The 22,500-nt window shown below is 48.4% G+C and overlaps 3 protein-coding genes across 9 annotated transcripts in view; all 3 read right to left on the reverse strand.

The window, feature by feature from the left end:
• LOC124021081 (solute carrier family 43 member 3-like) overlaps positions 1–2,212 on the reverse strand; it is a 13,511-nt gene extending 11,299 nt beyond the window's left edge. Inside the window, exon 1 of the mRNA XM_046336410.1 lies at positions 2,205–2,212. The gene's annotated coding sequence lies outside the window, so the exon portion shown is untranslated. The remainder of the gene's footprint in view (positions 1–2,204) is intronic.
• Positions 1–11,580, reverse strand: part of LOC124021080 (zinc finger protein 490-like) — a 21,635-nt gene extending 10,055 nt beyond the window's left edge. The window contains exons 1-4 of one of the 2 annotated variants that reach the window (XM_046336409.1): positions 11,018–11,580; positions 10,823–10,926; positions 10,453–10,558; positions 8,241–9,156 (exon numbers count right to left, since the gene is read on the reverse strand). In XM_046336409.1, the coding sequence (XP_046192365.1) occupies positions 8,276–9,156; positions 10,453–10,558; positions 10,823–10,926; positions 11,018–11,303 (1,377 nt within the window). In that variant the 5' untranslated portion in view covers positions 11,304–11,580 and the 3' untranslated portion in view covers positions 8,241–8,275. Of the gene's footprint in view, positions 1–8,048; positions 9,157–10,452; positions 10,559–10,822; positions 10,927–11,017 lie in introns of those variants that run through there. The other variant, XM_046336408.1, reaches the window with a different exon arrangement.
• A 173-nt stretch (positions 11,581–11,753) lies between these two features.
• The window catches only part of LOC124021079 (solute carrier family 43 member 3-like), a 20,478-nt gene continuing 9,731 nt past the window's right edge, over positions 11,754–22,500 (reverse strand). For 4 of the 6 annotated variants that reach the window (XM_046336407.1, XM_046336406.1, XM_046336405.1 and 1 more), the window contains 6 exons: positions 22,197–22,384; positions 19,495–19,638; positions 16,464–16,571; positions 13,589–13,775; positions 13,150–13,273; positions 11,754–12,579 (listed from right to left, as the gene is read on the reverse strand). In XM_046336407.1, coding sequence (XP_046192363.1) covers positions 12,418–12,579; positions 13,150–13,273; positions 13,589–13,775; positions 16,464–16,571; positions 19,495–19,638; positions 22,197–22,384 — 913 coding nt within the window. In that variant the 3' untranslated portion in view covers positions 11,754–12,417. The remainder of the gene's footprint in view (positions 12,580–13,149; positions 13,274–13,588; positions 13,776–16,463; positions 16,572–19,494; positions 19,639–22,196; positions 22,385–22,500) is intronic. The other 2 variants (XM_046336404.1, XR_006836188.1) reach the window with 2 other exon arrangements.

Genomic DNA, 22,500 nt, shown 5'->3' on the forward strand with positions numbered 1-22,500 from the left:
GAGGTACATAAAGAGGTGTAGAGACATCTGAGGGGAATACAGAGGTACATAAAGAGGTGTAGAGACATCTGAGGGGAATACAGAGTACATAAAGAGGTACATAAAGAGGTGTAGAGACATCTGAGGGGAATACAGAGGTACATAAAGAGGTGTAGAGACATCTGAGGGGAGAATACATAAAGAGGTACATAAAGAGGTGTAGAGACATCTGAGGGGAATACAGAGGTACATAAAGAGGTGTAGAGACATCTGAGGGAATACAGAGCAGAGGTACATAAAGAGGTGTAGAGACATCTGAGGGGAATACAGAGGTACATAAAGAGGTGTAGAGACATCTGAGGGGAATACAGAGGTACATAAAGAGGTGTAGAGACATCTGAGGGAATACAGAGGTACATAAAGAGGTGTAGAGACATCTGAGGGGAATACAGAGGTACATAAAGAGGTGTAGAGACATCTGAGGAGAATACAGAGGTACATAAAGAGGTGTAGAGACATCTGAGGGAGAATACAGAGGTACATAAAGAGGTGTAGAGACATCTGAGGGGAATACAGACAGAGGTACATAAAGAGGTGTAGAGACATCTGAGGGGAATACAGAGGTACATAAAGAGGTGTAGAGACATCTGAGGGGAATACAGAGGTACATAAAGAGGTGTAGAGACATCTGAGGGGAATACAGAGGTACATAAAGAGGTGTAGAGACATCTGACTGGGGACATCTCAGTGGGTCAGAGGTACATAAAGAGGTGTAGAGACATACAAAAACTGAGGGAGAAACAGAATGGTACCCCCACTCAAAGTCAGGTGTAGAGACATCTGAGGTATAAACTTACTGAAGAATTGTAATTAATTAACTATGTGTAAATAAAACTCTGTGGATGTCCTGGAAATACTGGTCAGAGGTCAGGAAGTTATAGGTTTAAAGAGACATCTGAAGAATCATTTGCAATGGTACATAAAGAGGTGTAGAGACATCTGACCAGGGCAGGAAAAACAGAGGTACATAAAGCCTGGATTTCTGTAGTTGAGACTCACATCTGAGGGGAATACAGAGCGGTCAAAGATAAAGAGCGTGAGGAGACATCTGAAGGAGGTGACAGTGAAGACCAGAGAGAACTGTTCATCCTGTCCACTACAGTCAGATGGAGGGATGGGGTAGAGAGATTAGGGAGAACTGTTCATCCTGTCCACTACAGTCAGAGAGAGGGATGGAGGGATGGGGAGAGAGATTAGGGAGAACTGTTCATCCTGTCCACTACAGTCTGAGATGGAGGGATGCAGAGGGATGGGGAGAGAGGGATTAGAGGAGAACTGTTCATCCTGTCCACTACAGTCTGAGAGAGATGGAGGGATGGGGAGAGAGATTAGGGAGAACTGTTCATCCTGTCCACTACAGTCTGAGAGAGATGGATGGGGAGGGATATACAGATTCTAGATTAGGGAGAACTGTTCATCCTGTCCACTACAGTCTGAGAGAGATGGAGGGATGGGGAGAGAGATTAGGGAGAACTGTTCATCCTGTCCACTACAGTCAGAGAGTGTTCAGTCACTACAGTCTGGAGATGGAGGGATGGGGAGAGAGATTAGGGAGAACTGTTATCCTGTCCACTACAGTCTGAAGAGATGGAGGGAATGAAGACTAGGGATAACTGTTCATCCTGTCCACTACAGTCTGAGAGAGATGGAGGGATGATGAAGACCAGGGATAACTGTTCATCCTGTCCACTACAGTCTGAGAGAGATGGAGGGATGAGAGAAGAACTGTTCATCCTGTCCATAACTTTAAATGTTCATCTGTCACTACAGTCTGAGAGAGAGATGGAGGGATGATGAAGACCAGGGAGAACTGTTCATCAGTCTGAGAGAGATGGAGGGATGTAGGAGAACCACTACAGTCTGAGAGAGATGGAGGGATGATGAAGATTAGGAGATAATTAACTGTAGGGATAGAGAGATTAGGGAGAACTGTTCATCCTGTCCAAATAGTCAGAGGAGGATGGAGGGATTTAAATGTTGAGACTGAGAACTGTTCATCCTGCCATGTCAGATGGAGGGATGTAGATTAGGGAGAACTGTTCATCCTGTCCACTACAGTCTGAGAGATGGAGGGATGGGGAGGAAAACTCTGTCCCTACAGTCAATGAAGCCTGGATTCATCCTGTCCACTACAGTTGAGATGGAGGGAAAAGATTAGGGAGAACATTCCCAGAAGTCTGAGAGAGAGATGGAGGGATGGGGAGAGAGATTAAGATGTTCATCCTGTCCACTACAGTCTGGAGATGGAGGGATGGGGAGAGAGAGGGAGAACTGTTCATCCTGTCCACTACAGTCTGAGAGAGATGGAGGGATGGGGAGAGAGATTAGGGAGAACTGTGAGAGAGATGGAGGGATGGGGAGAGAGATTAGGGAGAACTGTTCATCCTGTCCACTACAGTCTGAGAGAGAGATGGAGGGATGGGGAGAGAGATTAGGGAGAACTGTTCATCCTGTCCACTACAGTCTGAGAGAGATGGAGGGATGGGGAGAGAGATTAGGGAGAACTGTTCATCCTGTCCACTACAGTCAGATCAGAGAGAACTGTTCATCCTGATACAGGAGGAGATGGAGGGATGGGGAGAGAGATTAGGGAGAACTGTTCATCCTGTCCACTACAGTCAGAGAGAGATGGAGGGATGGGGAGAGAGATTAGGGAGAACTGTTCATCCTGTCCACTACAGTCTGAGAGAGAGATGGAGGGATGGGGAGAGAGATTAGGGAGAACTGTTCATCCTGTCCACTACAGTCTGAGAGAGATGGAGGGATGGGGAGAGAGATTAGGGAGAACTGTTCATCCTGTCCACTACAGTCTGAGAGAGATGGAGGGATGGGGAGAGAGATTAGGGAGAACTGTTCATCCTGTCCACTACAGTCTGAGAGAGATGGAGGGATGGGGAGAGAGATTAGGGAGAACTGTTCATCCTGTCCACTACAGTCTGAGAGAGATGGAGGGATGGGGAGAGAGATTAGGGAGAACTGTTCATCCTGTCCACTACAGTCAGAGAGAGATGGAGGGATGATGAAGACCAGGGAGAACTGTTCATCCTGTCCACTACAGTCTGAGAGAGAGATGGAGGGATGGGGAGAGAGATTAGGGAGAACTGTTCATCCTGTCCACTACAGTCAGAGACAGAGAGATATGGATGGATGGATGGATGAGGAGAGAGAGCGTGGGGAAGGGGGGATGGGGCAGAGAGAGAGATGAATACAGAGAGAGATAGAAGTAGAGATCCAGGTCCTTCAGTTTTCTAGTATGAACTCCTCAGCTGTGCTTCGTATTCTATTACATTCCAATCTATACTATTGTATTCTATGTCATATTGAACTGAATAGCATTGAACTAGTCACCTGTTTCCACTGTACTGTTGGGTCCAGTAGTCAGATTGACACACAGGTCAGTGAAGTATCCGTCTGTCTTCAGGACGAAGACCAGCGATGCCCAGCCGAAGACCACGCCGGCAAAACACAGACACTCCACCAGCCCTGTGGCCAGGGTCAGCCTGTACCGCAACCCCACTCCACCCCCACCGCATCCCAGCATCCTCCCTGATTAACACGCTGGCTGACTGGCTAGCTACCTGCCTGGCTGACTGAGTCCTTGCTATGACTGGCTGGCTGGCTGACCGACTGAGAGAGAGATGGACTGACTCCCTGCTCGGCCTGACTGACTCCCTGCTCTGACTGGCTGGCTGACCGACTGATAGCTACCTGCCTGGCTGACTCCCTGCTCTGACTGACTGGCTGACCGACTGATAGCTACCTGCCTGGCTGACTCCCTGCTCTGACTGACTGGCTGACCGACTGATAGCTACCTGCCTGGCTGACTCCCTGCTCTGACTGACTGGCTGACCGACTGATAGCTACCTGCCTGGCTGACTCCCTGCTCTGACTGGCTGGCTGACCGACTGATAGCTACCTGCCTGACTGACTCCCTGCTCTGACTGGCTGGCTGACCGACTGATAGCTACCTGCCTGGCTGACTCCCTGCTCTGACTGGCTGGCTGACCGACTGATAGCTACCTGCCTGGCTGACTCCCTGCTCTGACTGACTGGCTGACCGACTGATAGCTACCTGCCTGGCTGACTCCCTGCTCTGACTGACTGGCTGACCGACTGATAGCTACCTGCCTGGCTGACTCCCTGCTCTGACTGGCTGACCGACTGATAGCTACCTGCCTGGCTGACTCCCTGCTCTGACTGGCTGACCGACTGATAGCTACCTGCCTGGCTGACTCCCTGCTCTGACTGACTGGCTGACCGACTGATAGCTACCTGCCTGACTGACTCCCTGCTCTGACTGACTGGCTGCCTGTTTAACTGTCACTCAAAGGACTGTTCTTGTTGTCTTATTAATGTGGGGTTAGTGGGTGACTGTATTCAAAGAGACCCTTTTTCTATCCTCTGACTCGTCTTACTTTTCTATACGCCCTCCCCCACTCTCTCTCCCTCTCTATCCCTCTTGATAGTTGTTTTGAGTATTTGAGAGTGTCTGGCTGAAAAGTAGCTGTATCACTAGAAAGAAGTGCTGGGTGGGAGAGATAAGGCGTGGCATTCCAATTCAAACTGCACTTATCAGAAAATATACGGGTTAACTCCCCTTCTCAACAAGTTTTTTAAATGTATTTTTTAGGATGGAAGACTTGTGTTACTCTGGATAAGAGCCTCTGTTAAATGACCTAAATGTAAATCTAAATGTAGAAGAACAGTAGACTGTCTATAGAATGACTTGCAGTATCAGAAGAAGTTACAGATGACACGTTTTATGACGTTTCAAACAACTCATTCTTGAAGTGGTAGTGGTGGCCATAGTAGGAATAATAGCAGTAGAATGAGTTCATAGCGCACTAACACGAGTTGTCATAATAGTAGGCCTAGTGGTTAAACCCACGAGGAGTGTGACGTTTCTCAACCTGCAGTGTAAACTGATGAACGGTTGCTCTAATAACCCCTCTGTCTGTAGACGTTTCTCAACCTGCAGTGTAAACTGATGAACGGTTGCTCTAATAACCCCTCTGTCTGTAGATGTGTTTCTCAACCTGCAGTGTAAACTGATGAACGGTTGCTCTAATAACCCCTCTGTCTGTAGATGTGTTTCTCAACCTGCAGTGTAAACTGATGAACGGTTGCTCTAATAACCCCTCTGTCTGTAGACGTTTCTCAACCTGCAGTGTAAACTGATGAACGGTTGCTCTAATAACCCCTCTGTCTGTTTCTCAACCTGCAGTGTAAACTGATTTGCTCTAATAACCCCTCTGTCTGTAGATGTGTTTCTCAACCTGCAGTGTAAACTGATGAACGGTTGCTCTAATAACCCCTCTGTCTGTAGATGTGTTTCTCAACCTGCAGTGTAAACTGATGAACGGTTGCTCTAATAACCCCTCTGTCTGTAGATGTGTTTCTCAACCTGCAGTGTAAACTGATGAACGGTTGCTCTAATAACCCCTCTGTCTGTAGACGTTTCTCAACCTGCAGTGTAAACTGATGAACGGTTGCTCTAATAACCCCTCTGTCTGTAGATGTGTTTCTCAACCTGCAGTGTAAACTGATGAACGGTTGCTCTAATAACCCCTCTGTCTGTTTCTCAACCTGCAGTGTAAACTGATTTGCTCTAATAACCCCTCTGTCACGTTTCTCAACCTGCAGTGTAAACTGATGAACGGTTGCTCTAATAACCCCTCTGTCTGTAGACGTTTCTCAACCTGCAGTGTAAACTGATGAACGGTTGCTCTAATAACCCCTCTGTCTGTAGATGTGTTTCTCAACCTGCAGTGTAAACTGATGAACGGTTGCTCTAATAACCCCTCTGTCTGTAGATGTGTTTCTCAACCTGCAGTGTAAACTGATGAACGGTTGCTCTAATAACCCCTCTGTCTGTAGACGTTTCTCAACCTGCAGTGTAAACTGATGAACGGTTGCTCTAATAACCCCTCTGTCTGTAGATGTGTTTCTCAACCTGCAGTGTAAACTGATGAACGGTTGCTCTAATAACCCCTCTGTCTGTAGATGTGTTTCTCAACCTGCAGTGTAAACTGATGAACGGTTGCTCTAATAACCCCTCTGTCTGTAGATGTGTTTCTCAACCTGCAGTGTAAACTGATGAACGGTTGCTCTAATAACCCCTCTGTCTGTAGATGTGTTTCTCAACCTGCAGTGTAAACTGATGAACGGTTGCTCTAATAACCCCTCTGTCTGTAGACGTTTCTCAACCTGCAGTGTAAACTGATGAACGGTTGCTCTAATAATGTTTCTCAACCTGCAGTGTAAACTGATGAACGGTTGCTCTAATAACCCCTCTGTCTGTAGACGTTTCTCAACCTGCAGTGTAAACTGATGAACGGTTGCTCTAATAACCCCTCTGTCTGTAGACGTTTCTCAACCTGCAGTGTAAACTGATGAACGGTTGCTCTAATAACCCCTCTGTCTGTAGATGTGTTTCTCAACCTGCAGTGTAAACTGATGAACGGTTGCTCTAATAACCCCTCTGTCTGTAGACGTTTCTCAACCTGCAGTGTAAACTGATGAACGGTTGCTCTAATAACCCCTCTGTCTGTAGACGTTTCTCAACCTGCAGTGTAAACTGATGAACGGTTGCTCTAATAACCCCTCTGTCTGTAGATGTGTTTCTCTTCCTCTTTCTTTCTCACTTCCTCTCCTTTCGGCCCACTTTGTGTTTATTTCCCTCTCTTTTCTTCAGTGTGTAACTCATGACTTTTGTTCATTCCTTTGTTGCCATTTCATAAATGATCCTGTCATTTGCTTTGAGAGAGAGGCGATTGTTCATCTTCCCCCTAAAATATACAAATAAAGAGGCATCACAACACGTGGCAAGTGTAATAATGCAATAACAATTAATAATAATGCATAGTGCACATCAAACACTTTAAGGATAAATAATTATAATACAAGGTCGGAAATCGGAATAATACAGTCTAGGGACTATCGACTACGGTCTAATGCGTAATACATCCGCTAATGGTATGAGAATGTGCACTGAGTTGTAGCCTACATTACAGTGGGGGAAGACTACAACAGACACAGTACACTCGCCCTATAACGGTAAACCACATCAGATTAGCTACGGACTAATCCGCCATGCGGTCATTGCATTACTGTGTTTTCTTTGCGCGCAATCTGTAGTATGGTGCCAAAACGCCTAACAATAGACAGTAAAATAGTTCGGTTATGGCGGGACGTTGGCCAGTATACGACACGGTGCTGTCATAAAACAATAAATACGTGTATGGCTATGGTAGAGCAACTTTTATGACAATTATTACACTGGCCACAGTTCAACCATGCAGCATTGGTCATAAATCGTAGGCTATGAAAACGATGCCATACATACATACATACATAGGCTGTAGCCTATACATTCCGATATTAGCCTATATACCAGCCACTCACCTTGTTTAATGATCCCACATAGTTTAATGTCGATCCTCTCGTTGATTTGTGGTAGAACTCTAAACAGAATCTCGTCATTACGCGCAGGCGCCGCGATGTGCCTGTCCATTCGCTGTCTGTCTTTCCACCTGCGCTGCATGGTGCACGCGACGCAAGCGTTGTCCAGGCATTGGGGACTTGGCTAAATGGCCATGTTGGAACCATGGCCATGGACCAAAATATGGTGCTGAGTTGTCTCCAGTTGCTTATATCTAATTATCAACTGGGTGGTAGAGCCCTGAGTGCTAATTGGCTGAAAGCCATGGTATATTAGACATATACCAGGGGTATGACAAAACATGCATTTTTCCTGTTCTAATTACACTTGTAACCAGTTTATAATAGCAATAAGGCACCTCGGGGGTTTGTGGTATATGGCCAATATACCACGGCTAGGGGCTGTGTCCAGACACTCCGTGTTGTGCCTAAGAACAGCTCTGTGTGGGATTTCTGATGATAATGTCATTAATTGTCAAATGGAAATACAAACTTGGAATATGATTTGACAGCAATAATAAAATACATCTTCTGGAATTAAAAAGTAACTTGACCAATGAAAGCAGCTATCTCAACCATCAGCATTTTACTCAGAAACTGCCTAGCAACACAGCAGGCTACAATAAAGGCCAATCCACAGAACAGATGTCTACTGTATGTATTGAACTCTTGAATTGACGTGGAATCCCCCCTTTTAAAACTGGTTCAAGTCTTTCCACATAAAACCTTAGATCATATGTAAAACAAGAAGTCAATTACGTCACACACACACACACACACACACAGGGCACTTCCATCACGTGTGTGTCTTCATGTGAGCTCGGAGGTGTGCACCATGCGAGAAGTGGCGTCCACATAGTGCGCAGGCGAAGGGTCGGACCCCCGTGTGCAGCAGTTCATGCCTCCTCAGGTGACTGGGTCTGATGAAGCTCCGCCCACACATGGAGCAGTGATGCGTCCTTTCTCTCGTGTGGTTGAGGGCGTGCCGCTTAAGGCAGCTGATGTAGGGGAAACCCTTCCCACAATGTTTGCATACGAACCTCCCCTCCTTCTCTTTACTGAGGGGAGCTCGAATTCTGACAGTCCCACAATTTCCTGTTTGGTCTCCATGGTGACCGGGCATGACGGTGACGGAGTGTTTCCCCGGGAACGATGCGTAATCGTCTGTGGTCGTTGTCGAGGAGGAAGTGTGTTGTTGTAGTTGGTTTTCTGACGAGTAGGTGAAAAATAGACCAGAGGTGTCTGTGTAGCCACCGTACCCCAGGTTCAGTGCTGCATACTCGGGGTACGTTTGGCCCAGATCCCCCTGGTCGACCTCCAGGCCTGGTTCTCCTCCCGGTAGTGGGTTGAGGTCTGGACATGGGCTCTCTGGCTCCCTCTTGAGGCAGATCTCAACTACTACAGGCTGTTCCTGGTCAAGGCAGTGAGAGCTGCTACTGAGGTCATGGTCCAGAGTTCTATGTTCCAGTTCTATGTGGTGTCCCATAGTTCTATGTTCCACTTCTATGTGGTGTCCCATAGTTCTATGTTCCACTTCTATGTTGTGTTCCATAGAGTCAGTGAGCTCATCTCTACCCCCTGGTGGTGTACTCTGGAACCCCCAGCCCTCCTCAAAACTGCTCTGATCATTGGGATGTGGTTGCCGAGTGACCAGTGGAGTGGTGGAACGCTCAGGAGCTTACATGTAGGAGAGGGGACAACACGGGATAGAGAACAGAAGGCAATGTCATCATCATCATCCTCACCACCACCACAATCATCATCATCACTATCAACATGAAATATTGCATTTTGCTGGCTGGATGTTTGAACTTGGCCTCTCTTCCTCCCTCATTTCATTTAAGCTCTTTCCTTCTCTCTCGGTAGCTAGGTTTCCATCCAATGTAATGTGAATATTCTCAAATCTGCATAAGAAAATATGTACATTTTCCCACCAGTGGTGTGTTTCCACCAAACGGACTTGTTGCGGATAAAATGCAGGAACTCAGTCTGGCTTTCAACTTGAAACAGTAGAATGCACAAGGTGTTTTTCTAAATTAGGTGGTACATCATCAGTTCCTCTTGTCATGTCAGTCATTGTGTAGCAGTATAACTTTAGACCGTCCCCTCGCCCATACCCGGGCGCGAACCAGGGACCCTCTGCACACATCAACAACAGTCACCCACGAAGCATCGTTACCCATCGCTCCACAAAAGCCGCGGCCCTTGCAGAGCAAGGGGAACCACTACTTCAAGGTCTCAGAGCAAGTGACGTCACCGATTGAAACGCTAACTAGCCTGTTTCACATCCGTTACACTTGTGTACCTTAGAGAGCTATTTATAACTTGTCAGAAACGTCCAGATCAACTAAACATTTTTTTTGCTAGGTTTTTTAGCCCATTGATTTTGTTGAGTCACTCAAATATCACATGAATACACATTAGACATGGCAAAATGTAAAGAATTGCTAGAAAATGACCTTTAAAAACGGCAAAATATTCTCTGCACCCCATTACAAAATGTGTAGAATTGCTGGAAATAAACTTTAAACCTAAATTATTATGGAGCTAGAATATTTGTCAAACGGCAGTCAAGCATCCCGAGAAACAGACCAATGATATTAATCGGAAAGGAGCAGCACCACCCTGAAGTTCATCATGTTATTTCATCTGTAGCCTAATAAACTGCATGATTTCCCGAGTCGTAGTGGGAGTAGCACACACAACATATCATCACGTGACTCCAAGTTCACCTCGATATGACGGTTATAATTTCAATATTGGCGCAGAGGCGTTTCAATCTCCATTTCTCGCACAATTCATTTTACAGACAAAAAGATCCCACCATGTCGAATGAACAAATGATCTTTTGGCATTTAGAAGATTGTACCGAAACTTCCTGTTTCCATCCATCGTGATAAAAATAAAATAAAAGTTCGGTATGACTTTCCTTGTATTAAAACTGTGGATGGAAACGTGGTTTGTCTCTCTCACCATTCATCCTCAGTTCGTTTGGAGCACCACATTCCCCTGGGCCGTCCTCCTCCAGTCTCTCTTGTTTGATGGTAACTGGTTCAGCCGTCTTGTCTGTTACAGTGGTCTGTTAACGGACAGACGGTGATAGTGTGATCAATGCATTGTTAATGGGAGGCGAATTACATAAACACGTTGCATGTATGCCTGTGTAATACATGAATACCTTTACCCTATACATGCCTATTAGCCTGTTTTTGACAATGTTTTATCAAGCCTTATGTAAATTAGTATACCTTATAATTCAGCTGTAAATAATACCAATGCCATGCCCACGATTAACTATTTTACTGCTGATAAAACAAAAAAGTGTAATGTGCGGCTACACAACCTCGTCCGTCCTTAGTCCCGCCCGCGCCGCGGTTCCATTACTCCACTCGCTGCTGTAACCCTGCTGCGTAAAGTCTGGGTTGGGTTTGTGTTCTCTGTTGGTTTCTGCATGGAAAGAGAAGGGACCACATTACTTCATTTTCGACTGTCGATTTTAAATCTCCAAGCATTTCAAATTAAATACATAAACACGTACGGGGCGTGTGGTGCGGTAGGGAACCCCCGTTCCAAAGTCTCTCGCGCAGCACAGTGCCAACTCCGTCCCCGCCGTGTTCAATCGTAGATGTCCTTTTCCGGTGCCGGTTTTCAACTACTTTCAGCTTTTTCATCAGGATTTCGTTATCGTGTTTTTTACGTGACAGTTCCCCACGTAAAAACGCGGAGTACTCGTCCACCAGTTTGGTTATCTCCGCCATGGCGGCGGTGGATAGAGCTTCCATGATGGACGACAACTGCGTCTGAAACATTACGGTCTCCGACATTCTAGCTAGAATAGCCTAGCTAGCTAGATATTGATAATGGCAATTTTTAAAGGGAAAAATAGCGATATTGAATTGTAATATGTTTAAACACTGTAGCCTGTAAGTGGACACCTGGTTGGGTAGTTTAAACCCCAGATCACAGCGGTTAACAAATCCCTGTTCCTGTGTCTACAATAATAATGCAACATGACGTGATGACGTCGCATTCAATTTAACGTAAGTACATGAGAGAGTTGCATTTAATTTTGGGGGCGCATGCTGAGAACTGCTCGACAGGCTCGCCTAATATATAGGGTTAGAGTTTTTATATATATATATAGGGTTAGAGTTTTATAAATTGTATTTATTTCAACTTTATTTAACTAGGCAAGTCAGTTAAGAACAAATTATTATTTCCAATGACGGCGTACCCCGGGCAAACCCTCCCCTAACCCAGAGGACGCTGGGCCAACTGTGTATCGCCCTATGGGACTCCCGATCACGGCCGGTTGTGATACAGCCCGGGATCAAACCAGGGTCTGTAGTGACGCCTCTAGCACTGAGATGCAGTGCCTTAGACCGCTGCGTCACTTGGGAGCCACATATTTAACCCATTGTGATTGATATTTTGACCATTCAAACCTAAACTATACTTTGGACTTTGTTGTTTCACAGTTTAGTTGTATTCTTTATTACAATCAGACAGGTTAACACACACATTACAGTAGGTCTTCACTTTGGTCACTGTCCTCCTTTGCCCTGCATTGAACAGTCAGTGGCGATGTCCATGATGTAGTGGCACTTGTCCTGGATGCAGCCCAACAGTCTAAAGATGCTTTCTCTCCTCGTCTCCTCTTCTTCACCTACATCGGACAAGTGAAAGCAAGATGGCGAAGGGAAGGCATCCTACAGAGGCACCTGTTTGTGCCCCAATGCACCCTATTCCCTAATATAGGGCACTACTTTTAACCAGGGCCCATCAAAAGTAATGCCTCATGTAGGGGATAGGGCACTATTTGGGACACAGACCCTGTTTTCCACCAATTTTATCAGATCAATGTTATCAAAGAAAGGAGACAAGGAGAGGAAGCGACTTTAGACTATTGAGACGCACCACTACTGTTGTTGGTTGTCGTCACATCCCCACCAGCCTGTTGCAGGTGACCTCTGACCCTGAGTTTGTCACTTCCTGTTCGGTCCTAGCCCTCCTCTGACTGGCTAGAGAGCGGCAGTGGAGGTGGACGTGGAGGGGGTGGATGAAGGTGAGGAGGGTGAGGAGGGTCAGACCCACGTTCACCTGGAGGAGAGGAGTTGAAGAAGAACACACAGATTGAGCCCCCCTTGTGCAGAGCCTGTGGTCCCAAAACATCCTCCCCAGTACTCCAGCCATTCTACTTACTTAATGTATTACAGTTCTAGCACATCTGATTCCATCAATCTAGTCATCACCAAGCCCCTCACTAGTTGAAACAGTTAGTTCTGGAATACACCAAATACGTAGAACAACAGCGGGTGTAACGGATGTGAAACGGCTAGTTTAGTTAGCGGTGTGCGCTAAATAGCGTTTCAATCGGTTACATCACTTGCTCTGAGACCTTGAAGTAGTGTATCCCCTTGCTCTGCAAGGGCCGTGGCTTTTGTGGAGCGATGGGTAACGACGCTTCGAGGGTGACTGTTGTTGAAGTGTGCAGAAGGTCCCTGGTTCGCGCCCGGGTATGGGCGAGGGGACGGTTTAAAATTATACTGTTACACGGGTACTCGATGACAGGCTTGGTAAACACTCAAAGGTATATAACCCTAGTTTATTACACAGGTATGAGGCCCCTACTGTTTTCTGTAGGATAAAGAATTTGACTGACTGACTCACATAGATAGGGTCTCCATGCAGCAACTCTCTGATGAGGTGTAGAACAGGGAACTGGAGCAGCAGAACCACAGCTGACAGAGATGTTGTCAGACCAGACAACTTACCAAAATGGCAGCCGGGAAACCTGGTGGGGAGACGAGAGGAAAAGAAGAAGACAGACGGATTAAACAAATGGATGACTAGTGGAGTTTTCTTTTGTTGAATTGAATTTATTTTGGGTAACAGACAGATACAACAAAATGTACAATGTGGACCCAGAGGATATCACTTGAAAGTATTCATTAAAATGATTATTTCCAAAGTGGTCCTCGATGGTAAAAGCAAGTAAGTAATGTAGTGTAGTAGTAGTAGTGGTCGAGGTAGGGTTAAATTGTGATGGTGGGGCTGGGGGTGCTGTAGGATAGGAGACATAACACACATACACACAGTGTTAACGTACGCGATGGTGAGGAAGGCTTGGTGTCCACCATAGATGAAGGCACTGTTGAGGACTTGCAGGATGAAGGTGAGGTACTGGAGAGGAAGGAGAGGAGAGGAGACGCAGACGTAGAAGAGGAGGCACTGGAGGGAGGTGAGGAAGAGGGAGAGAGAAGAGGAGCGCAGGTCGGCTTCTTGCTTTGTCTCTCCTTTCGGGAGAGAGAGAGGGGGAGAGAGAAGGGAGAGTGTGTCAGAGAGAGTGAGAAAGAATGAAGGAGGTGAGGTAGGGAGGGAGGTGAGAGGGAGAGAGAGGAGGGCAGGTCGGCTTCTTGCTTCGTCTCCTTTGGGGAGAGATAGAAGGTGAGAGAGAAGGGAGAGTGTGTCCGAGGGAGGCGGGAGGGGGGTGGGAGAGAGGTGAGGGAGGGAGGGGAAAGACATAGAAAGAGGTAGGTGAGTATGAAATGTTGATTGAGATACTTACGACTTTCATTTGAACTGCTTGTTGCTTGGGTCTACTGTGTTGAAATAAATGGAGTCCATCTTTAACTACAGCTGTAAGCTTTTCCAGGACTTATTCACCATCTAAATCTACAAAGCATTACATGGGCTTGCTCCTACCTATCTTTCCGATTTGGTCCTGCCGTACATACCTACACCTACGCTACGGTCACAAGACGTAGGCCTCCTAATTGTCCCTAGAATTTCTAAGCAAACAGCTGGAGGCAGGGCTTTCTCCTATAGAGCTCCATTTTTATGGAATGGTCTGCCTACCCGTGTAAGAGACGCAAACTCAGTCTCAACCTTTAAGTCTTTACTGAAGACTCATTTCTTCAGTGGGTCATATGGTTGAGTGTAGTCTGGCCCAGGAGTGGGAAGGTGAACGGAAAGGCTCTGGAGAAACAAACCGCCCTTGCTGTCTCTGCCTGGCCGGTTTCCCTCTCTCCACTAGGATTCTCTGCCTCTAACCCTATTACAGAGCCTGAGTCACTGGTTTACTGGTGCTCTTCCATGCCACCCCTAGGAGGGGTGCATCACTTGAGTGGGTTGAGTAACTGACGTGAACTTCCTGTCTGGGTTGGCGCCCCCCCTTGGGTTGTGCCTTGGCGGAGAGCTTTGTGGGCTATACTCGGCCTTGTCTCAGGATGGTAAGTTGGTGGTTGAAGATATCCCTCTAGTGGCGTGGAGGCTGTGCTTTGGCATAGTGGGTGGGGTAAAATCCTGCCTGTTTGGCCCTCTCCGGGGGTATCATTGGATGGGGCCACAGAGTCTCCCGACCCCTCATGTCTCAGCCTCCAGTATGTATTCTGCAGTAGTTTATGTGTCGGGGGGCTAGGGTCAGTCTGTTATATCTGGAGTACTTCTCCTGTCTTATCCGGTGTCCTGTGTGAATTTAAGTATGCTCTCTCTAATTCTCTCTTCCTTTCTCTCTCTCGGAGGACCTGAGCCCTAGGACCATGCCTCAGGACTACCTGACATGATGACTCCTTGCTGTCCCCAGTCCACCTGGCCTTGCTGCTGCTCCAGTTTCAACTGTTCCGCCTGCGGCTATGGACCCCTGACCTGTTCACCGGACGTGCTACCTGTCCCTGACCTGCTGTTTTCAACTCTCTAGAGACAGCAGGAGTGGTAGAGATACTCAATGATCGGCCATGAAAAGCCAACTGACATTAACTCCTGATGTGCTGACTTGCTGCACCATCGACAACTACTGTGATTATTATTATTTGACCATGCTGGTCATTTAGGAAAATTTGAACATCTTGGCCATGTTCTGTTATAATCTCCACCCGGCACAGCCAGAAGAGGGCTGGCCACCCCTCATAGCCTGGTTCCTCTCTAGGTTTCATCCTAGATTCTGGCCTTTCTAGGGAGTTTTCCTAGCCACTGTGCTTCTACACCTGCATTGCTTGCTGTTTGGGGTTTTAGACTGGGTTTCTGTACAGCACTTTGAGATATCAGCTGATGTAAGAAGGGCAAAATAAATCAATTCGATTTGATTTGAAATCAATAAATGTATCAACCAATCAACAGTTATCACAAAGTGCAACTGCAGATCCACAGCCAGCAGTCAGGCCAGACTACTTCACAAAATGGCCACCTAACGACACCTAATTAAGCAATAAGGCCAGAGGGGGTTTGAGGTAAATGGTCAATATACCACGGCTAAGCGCTGTCCTTATACACGATGCAACGCAGAGTGCCTGTGTACAGCCCTTAGCCGTGGTATATTGGCCATATACCACAAACCTGAGGTGCCTTATTGCTGTTATAAACTGGTTACCGACGTTATTAGAGTCGTAAAAATACATGTTTTGTCATACCCATGGAATACGGTCTGATATATCGCGGCTGTCTGCCAATCAGCATTGAGGGCTCGAACCAGCCAGTTTATAATATAATGTATATAATGTATGAAAACTTTGTTTAAACTTCATTGTCTGTATTCTGTCTCTAAATGTTGTCTATCAATAGCAGCACCATATCACCAGGTAACATTGTGACTGTGTGTTGTCTATCAATAGCAGCACCATATCACCAGGTAACATTGTGACTGTGTGTTGTCTATCAATAGCAGCACCATATCACCAGGTAACATTGTGACTGTGTGTTGTCTATCAATAGCAGCACCATATCACCAGGTAACATTGTGACTATGTGTTGTCTATCAATAGCAGCACCATATCACCAGGTAACATTGTGACTGTGTGTAAATGTTGTCTATCAATAGCAGCACCATATCACCAGGTAACATTGTGACTATGTGTTGTCTATCAATAGCAGCACCATATCACCAGGTAACATTGTGACTGTGTGTAAATGTTGTCTATCAATAGCAGCACCATCTTATTCTAATGCCCACACCGTCACCTGCCCTTAATGTCTATGATGTCACCCACCTGGAGCCAGTGGCTTCCCCTTGTGTCTGTCCATGATGAGGCCATTCCAGGGACCACAGAGGACCCCACAGAGCTGGGTGAAGGCAAAGGCATTGGTGTACTGACTCACTGAAAGACAGAGACAGAGAGAGAGAGAAGGTGGGGGTAGAGATAGAGACAGAGAGAGAGAGAGAGAGAAGGTGGGGGTAGAGATAGAGACAGAGAGAGACAGAGAGAGAGAGAGAGAGAGAGAGAGAGAGAGAGAGAGAGAAGGTGGGGGTAGAGATAGAGACAGAGAGAGAAGGTGGGGGTGGAGACAGAGACAGAGAGAGAGAGAGAGAAGGTGGGGGTAGAGACAGAGACAGAGAGAGAAGGTGGGGGTAGAGATAGAGAGAGAGAGAGAAGGTGGGGGTAGAGATAGAGACAGAGAGAGAAGGTGGGGGTGGAGACAGAGACAGAGAGAGAGAGAGAGAAGGTGGGGGTAGAGATAGAGACAGAGAGAGAAGGTGGGGGTAGAGATAGAGACAGAGAGAGAGAGAGAGAAGGTGGGGGTAGAGATAGAGACAGAGAGAGAGAGAGAGAAGGTGGGGGTAGAGACAGAGACAGAGAGAGAAGGTGGGGGTAGAGATAGAGACAGAGAGAGAGAGAGAGAAGGTGGGGGTAGAGACAGAGACAGAGAGAGAAGGTGGGGGTAGAGATAGAGACAGAGAGAGAAGGTGGGGGTAGAGATAGAGACAGAGAGAGAAGGTGGGGGTGGAGACAGAGACAGAGAGAGAGAGAGAGAAGGTGGGGGTAGAGATAGAGACAGAGAGAGAAGGTGGGGGTAGAGATAGAGACAGAGAGAGAGAGAGAGAGAAGGTGGGGGTAGAGATAGAGAGAGAGAGAGAGAAGGTGGGGGTAGAGATAGAGACAGAGAGAGAGAGAGAGAAGGTGGGGGTAGAGATAGAGACAGAGAGAGAGAGAGAGAAGGTGGGGGTGGAGACAGAGACAGATAGAGAGAGAGAGAGAAGGTGGGGGTAGAGATAGAGACAGAGAGAGAAGGTGGGGGTGGAGACAGAGACAGAGAGAGAGAGAGAGAAGGTGGGGGTAGAGATAGAGACAGAGAGAGAAGGTGGGGGTAGAGATAGAGACAGAGAGAGAGAGAGAGAAGGTGGGGGTAGAGATAGAGACAGAGAGAGAGAGAGAGAAGGTGGGGGTAGAGACAGAGACAGAGAGAGAAGGTGGGGGTAGAGATAGAGACAGAGAGAGAGAGAGAGAAGGTGGGGGTAGAGACAGAGACAGAGAGAGAAGGTGGGGGTAGAGATAGAGACAGAGAGAGAAGGTGGGGGTAGAGATAGAGACAGAGAGAGAAGGTGGGGGTGGAGACAGAGACAGAGAGAGAGAGAGAGAAGGTGGGGGTAGAGATAGAGACAGAGAGAGAGAGAGAGAGAGAAGGTGGGGGTAGAGATAGAGACAGAGAGAGAGAGAGAGAAGGTGGGGGTAGAGATAGAGACAGAGAGAGAGAGAGAGAAGGTGGGGGTAGAGATAGAGACAGAGAGAGAGAGAGAAGGTGGGGTAGAGATAGAGACAGAGAGAGACAGAGAAGGTGGGGGTAGAGATAGTGACAGAGAGAGAGAGAGAGAAGGTGGGGGTAGAGATAGAGACAGAGAGAGAGAGAAGGTGGGGTAGAGATAGAGACAGAGAGAGACAGAGAAGGTGGGGGTAGAGATAGAGACAGAGAGAGAGAGAGAGAAGGTGGGGGTAGAGATAGAGATAGAGAGAGAGAGAAGGTGGGGGTAGAGATAGAGAGAGAGAGAGAGAGAAGGTGGGGGTAGAGATAGAGACAGAGAGAGAAGGTGGGGGTGGAGACAGAGACAGAGAGAGAGAGAGAGAGAAGGTGGGGTAGAGATAGAGACAGAGAGAGAGAGAGAGAGAAGGTGGGGTAGAGATAGAGACAGAGAGAGACAGAGAAGGTGGGGGTAGAGATAGAGACAGAGAGAGAGAGAGAGAAGGTGGGGGTAGAGATAGAGACAGAGAGAGAGAGAGAGAAGGTGGGGATAGAGACAGAGAGAGAGAGAGAGAAGGTGGGGTAGAGATAGAGACAGAGAGAGACAGAGAAGGTGGGGGTAGAGATAGAGACAGAGAGAGAGAGAGAGAGAGAAGGTGGGGTAGAGACAGAGAGAGACAGAGAGAGAGAGAAGGTGGGGGTAGAGACAGAGACAGAGAGAGAGAGAGAGAAGGTGGGGTAGAGATAGAGAGAGAGAGAGATAGAAGGTGGGGGTAGAGATAGAGACAGAGACAGAGAGAGAGAAGGTGGGGGTAGAGATAGAGACAGAGAGAGATAGAAGGTGGGGTAGAGATAGAGACAGAGAGAGAGAGAAGGTGGGGTAGAGATAGAGACAGAGAGAGACAGAGAAGGTGGGGGTAGAGATAGAGACAGAGACAGAGAGAGAGAATGTGGGGGTAGAGATAGAGACAGAGAGAGATAGAAGGTGGGGTAGAGATAGAGACAGAGAGAGAGAGAAGGTGGGGTAGAGATAGAGACAGAGAGAGACAGAGAAGGTGGGGGTAGAGATAGAGACAGAGAGAGAGAGAAGGTGGTGTAGAGATAGAGACAGAGAGAGAGAGAAGGTGGGGTAGAGATAGAGACAGAGAGAGACAGAGAAGGTGGGGGTAGAGATAGAGACAGAGAGAGAGAGAGAGAGAAGGTGGGGGTAGAGATAGAGACAGAGAGAGAGAGAGAGAAGGTGGGGTAGAGATAGAGACAGAGAGAGAAGGTGGGGGTGGAGACAGAGACAGAGAGAGAGAAGGTGGGGGTAGAGATAGAGACAGAGAGAGAGAGAGAAGGTGGGGGTAGAGATAGAGACAGAGAGAGACAGAGAGAGAGAGAGAGAGAAGGTGGGGTAGAGATAGAGACAGAGAGAGAGAGAGAGAGAAGGTGGGGTAGAGATAGAGAACAAGAGACAGACGGAGGAAGAGAGAAAAGAACAGCATTGATAACCACTAAATTAGAGAAGTAGTCTACACAGAGGCAGAAAAATAGTTGTAGTTGTGTTTTTCTGTTAGTTTTTACCCAGGGTCTGGTCTCTGTTGGCCAGCCGGTTGAGCATGGGGTTCACCGTGGCGATGAACAGGAAGTGACAGAACTGCATGACAGCCACCCAGACCAGGTGCCACAGGAAGAACCAGGACAGGACACAACTCCTAAAACTGGTAACTGAGAGAGAGAGAGAAGGAGGGGGGTGAAGGACAGAGAGAGAGAGAAGGGGGGGGGTGAAGGACAGAGAGAGAGATAGAGAAGGAGGGGGTGAAGGACAGAGAGAGAGAGAGAAGGAGGAGGTGAAGGACAGAGAGAGAGAGAGAGAGAGAGAGAGAGGGAGACGGAGGAAGGGAGGAGGACAGAGAGAGACGGAGAAACGGAGGAAGGCAGGAGGACAGAGAGAGAGGGAGAGATGGAGGAAGGGAGGAGGACAGAGAGAGAGGGAGAGATGGAGGACAGAGAGAGAGGGAGAGATGGAGGAAGGGAGGAGGACAGAGAGAGACGGAGAAATGGAGGAAGGCAGGAGGACAGAGAGAGAGGGAGAGACGGAGGAAGGGAGGAGGACAGAGAGAGAGGGAGAGATGGAGGACAGAGAGAGAAGGAGAGATGGAGGAAGGCAGGAAGACAGAGAGAGAGGGAGAGATGGAGGAGGACAGAGAGAGAGGGAGAGATGGAGGAAGGGAGGAGGACAGAGAGAGAGGGAGAGACGGAGGAAGGGAGGAGGACAGAGAGAGAGGGAGAGATGGAGGACAGAGAGAGGGAGAGACGGAGGAAGGGAGGAGGACAGAGAGAGAGGGAGAGACGGAGGAAGGGAGGAGGACAGAGAGAGAGGGAGAGATGGAGGACAGAGAGAGGGAGAAACGGAGGAAGGGAGGAGGACAGAGAGAGAAGGAGAGACGGAGGAAGGGAGGAGGACAGAGAGAGAGGGAGAGATGGAGGACAGAGAGAGAGGGAGAAACGGAGGAAGGGAGGAGGACAGAGAGAGAGGGAGAAACGGAGGAAGGCAGGAGGACAGAGAGAGGGGGAGAGATGGAGAAAGGGAGGAGGACAGAGAGAGAGGGAGAGATGGAGGAAGGGAGGAGGAGAGAGAGAGAGAGAGAGAGAGAGAGAGAGAGAGAGGGAGAGACGGAGGAAGGGAGGAGGACAGAGAGAGAGAGAGGGAGAGGGAGAGACGGAGGAAGGGAGGAGGACAGAGAGAGAGAGAGGGAGAGATGGAGGAAGGGAGGAGGACAGAGAGAGAGAGAGGGAGAGACGGAGGAAGGGAGGAGGACAGAGAGAGAGAGAGGGAGAGACGGAGGAAGGGAGGAGGACAGAGAGAGAGGGAGAGATGGAGGAAGGGAGGAGGACAGAGAGAGAGGGAGAGATGGAGGACAGAGAGAGAAGGAGAGATGGAGGAAGGCAGGAAGACAGAGAGAGAGATAGAGAAGGAGGGGGTGAAGGACAGAGAGAGAGAGAGAAGGAGGAGGTGAAGGACAGAGAGAGAGAGAGAGAGAGAGAGAGAGAGAGGGAGACGGAGGAAGGGAGGAGGACAGAGAGAGAGGGAGAAACGGAGGAAGGCAGGAGGACAGAGAGAGAGGGAGAGATGGAGGAAGGGAGGAGGACAGAGAGAGAGGGAGAGATGGAGGACAGAGAGAGAGGGAGAGATGGAGGAAGGGAGGAGGACAGAGAGAGACGGAGAAATGGAGGAAGGCAGGAGGACAGAGAGAGAGGGAGAGACGGAGGAAGGGAGGAGGACAGAGAGAGAGGGAGAGATGGAGGACAGAGAGAGAAGGAGAGATGGAGGAAGGCAGGAAGACAGAGAGAGAGGGAGAGATGGAGGAGGACAGAGAGAGAGGGAGAGATGGAGGAAGGGAGGAGGACAGAGAGAGAGGGAGAGACGGAGGAAGGGAGGAGGACAGAGAGAGAGGGAGAGATGGAGGACAGAGAGAGGGAGAGACGGAGGAAGGGAGGAGGACAGAGAGAGAGGGAGAGACGGAGGAAGGGAGGAGGACAGAGAGAGAGGGAGAGATGGAGGACAGAGAGAGGGAGAAACGGAGGAAGGGAGGAGGACAGAGAGAGAAGGAGAGACGGAGGAAGGGAGGAGGACAGAGAGAGAGGGAGAGATGGAGGACAGAGAGAGAGGGAGAAACGGAGGAAGGGAGGAGGACAGAGAGAGAGGGAGAAACGGAGGAAGGCAGGAGGACAGAGAGAGGGGGAGAGATGGAGAAAGGGAGGAGGACAGAGAGAGAGGGAGAGATGGAGGAAGGGAGGAGGACAGAGAGAGAGAGAGAGAGAGAGAGGGAGAGACGGAGGAAGGGAGGAGGACAGAGAGAGAGAGAGGGAGAGGGAGAGACGGAGGAAGGGAGGAGGACAGAGAGAGAGAGAGGGAGAGATGGAGGAAGGGAGGAGGACAGAGAGAGAGAGAGAGAGACGGAGAGACGGAGGAAGGGAGGAGGACGGAGAGAGAGAGAGGGAGAGACGGAGGAAGGGAGGAGGACAGAGAGAGAGGGAGAGATGGAGGAAGGGAGGAGGACAGAGAGAGAGGGAGAGACGGGGGAAGGGAGGAGGACAGAGACTGGGTGTTGGTTGGGGTAATATTCTATGATGCTTGTGTGGCTGTATGAGGTGTCTGTGAGTGAATAACGTTGCTCACTTTCTCAGTGCTTTTTAGTAACATTTACAATATGTAGAACTATTTCATGCCAATAAAGCCCTTTATATTTAATTGAATTGACTGGGATGACCAGGTTTCTTACCTCTCTCAGGCTGATCGGGTCTGGAAGGTCCTGCTTTGTCCTGCAACTGCAGCGGGGCTCTGTCAGCCTTCTGTAACACAGCATTGTTCTGATATCTGGCATTTACATCTCCTTTTCTCTCTGCTCCTCCTCTGTCCTTTTCTCCTCTCTCTCCCCCTTTCTCCCAACGCCGGCCACCGCAGCTCACCCTGTCACAAAGAGCTGAGTCAGAGTCACCGCTTTAAAATCATGGCGGCGACAGTCCTGTTTGGCTTCCATAGTGGTCGGTCACCATGGTGACTGTTAGTCTGGTTGTGTGGTGTGG

The sequence above is a fragment of the Oncorhynchus gorbuscha genome, unplaced genomic scaffold, assembly GCF_021184085.1.
Source record: "Oncorhynchus gorbuscha isolate QuinsamMale2020 ecotype Even-year unplaced genomic scaffold, OgorEven_v1.0 Un_scaffold_1038, whole genome shotgun sequence".
Taxonomy (NCBI): Eukaryota; Metazoa; Chordata; class Actinopteri; order Salmoniformes; family Salmonidae; genus Oncorhynchus; species Oncorhynchus gorbuscha.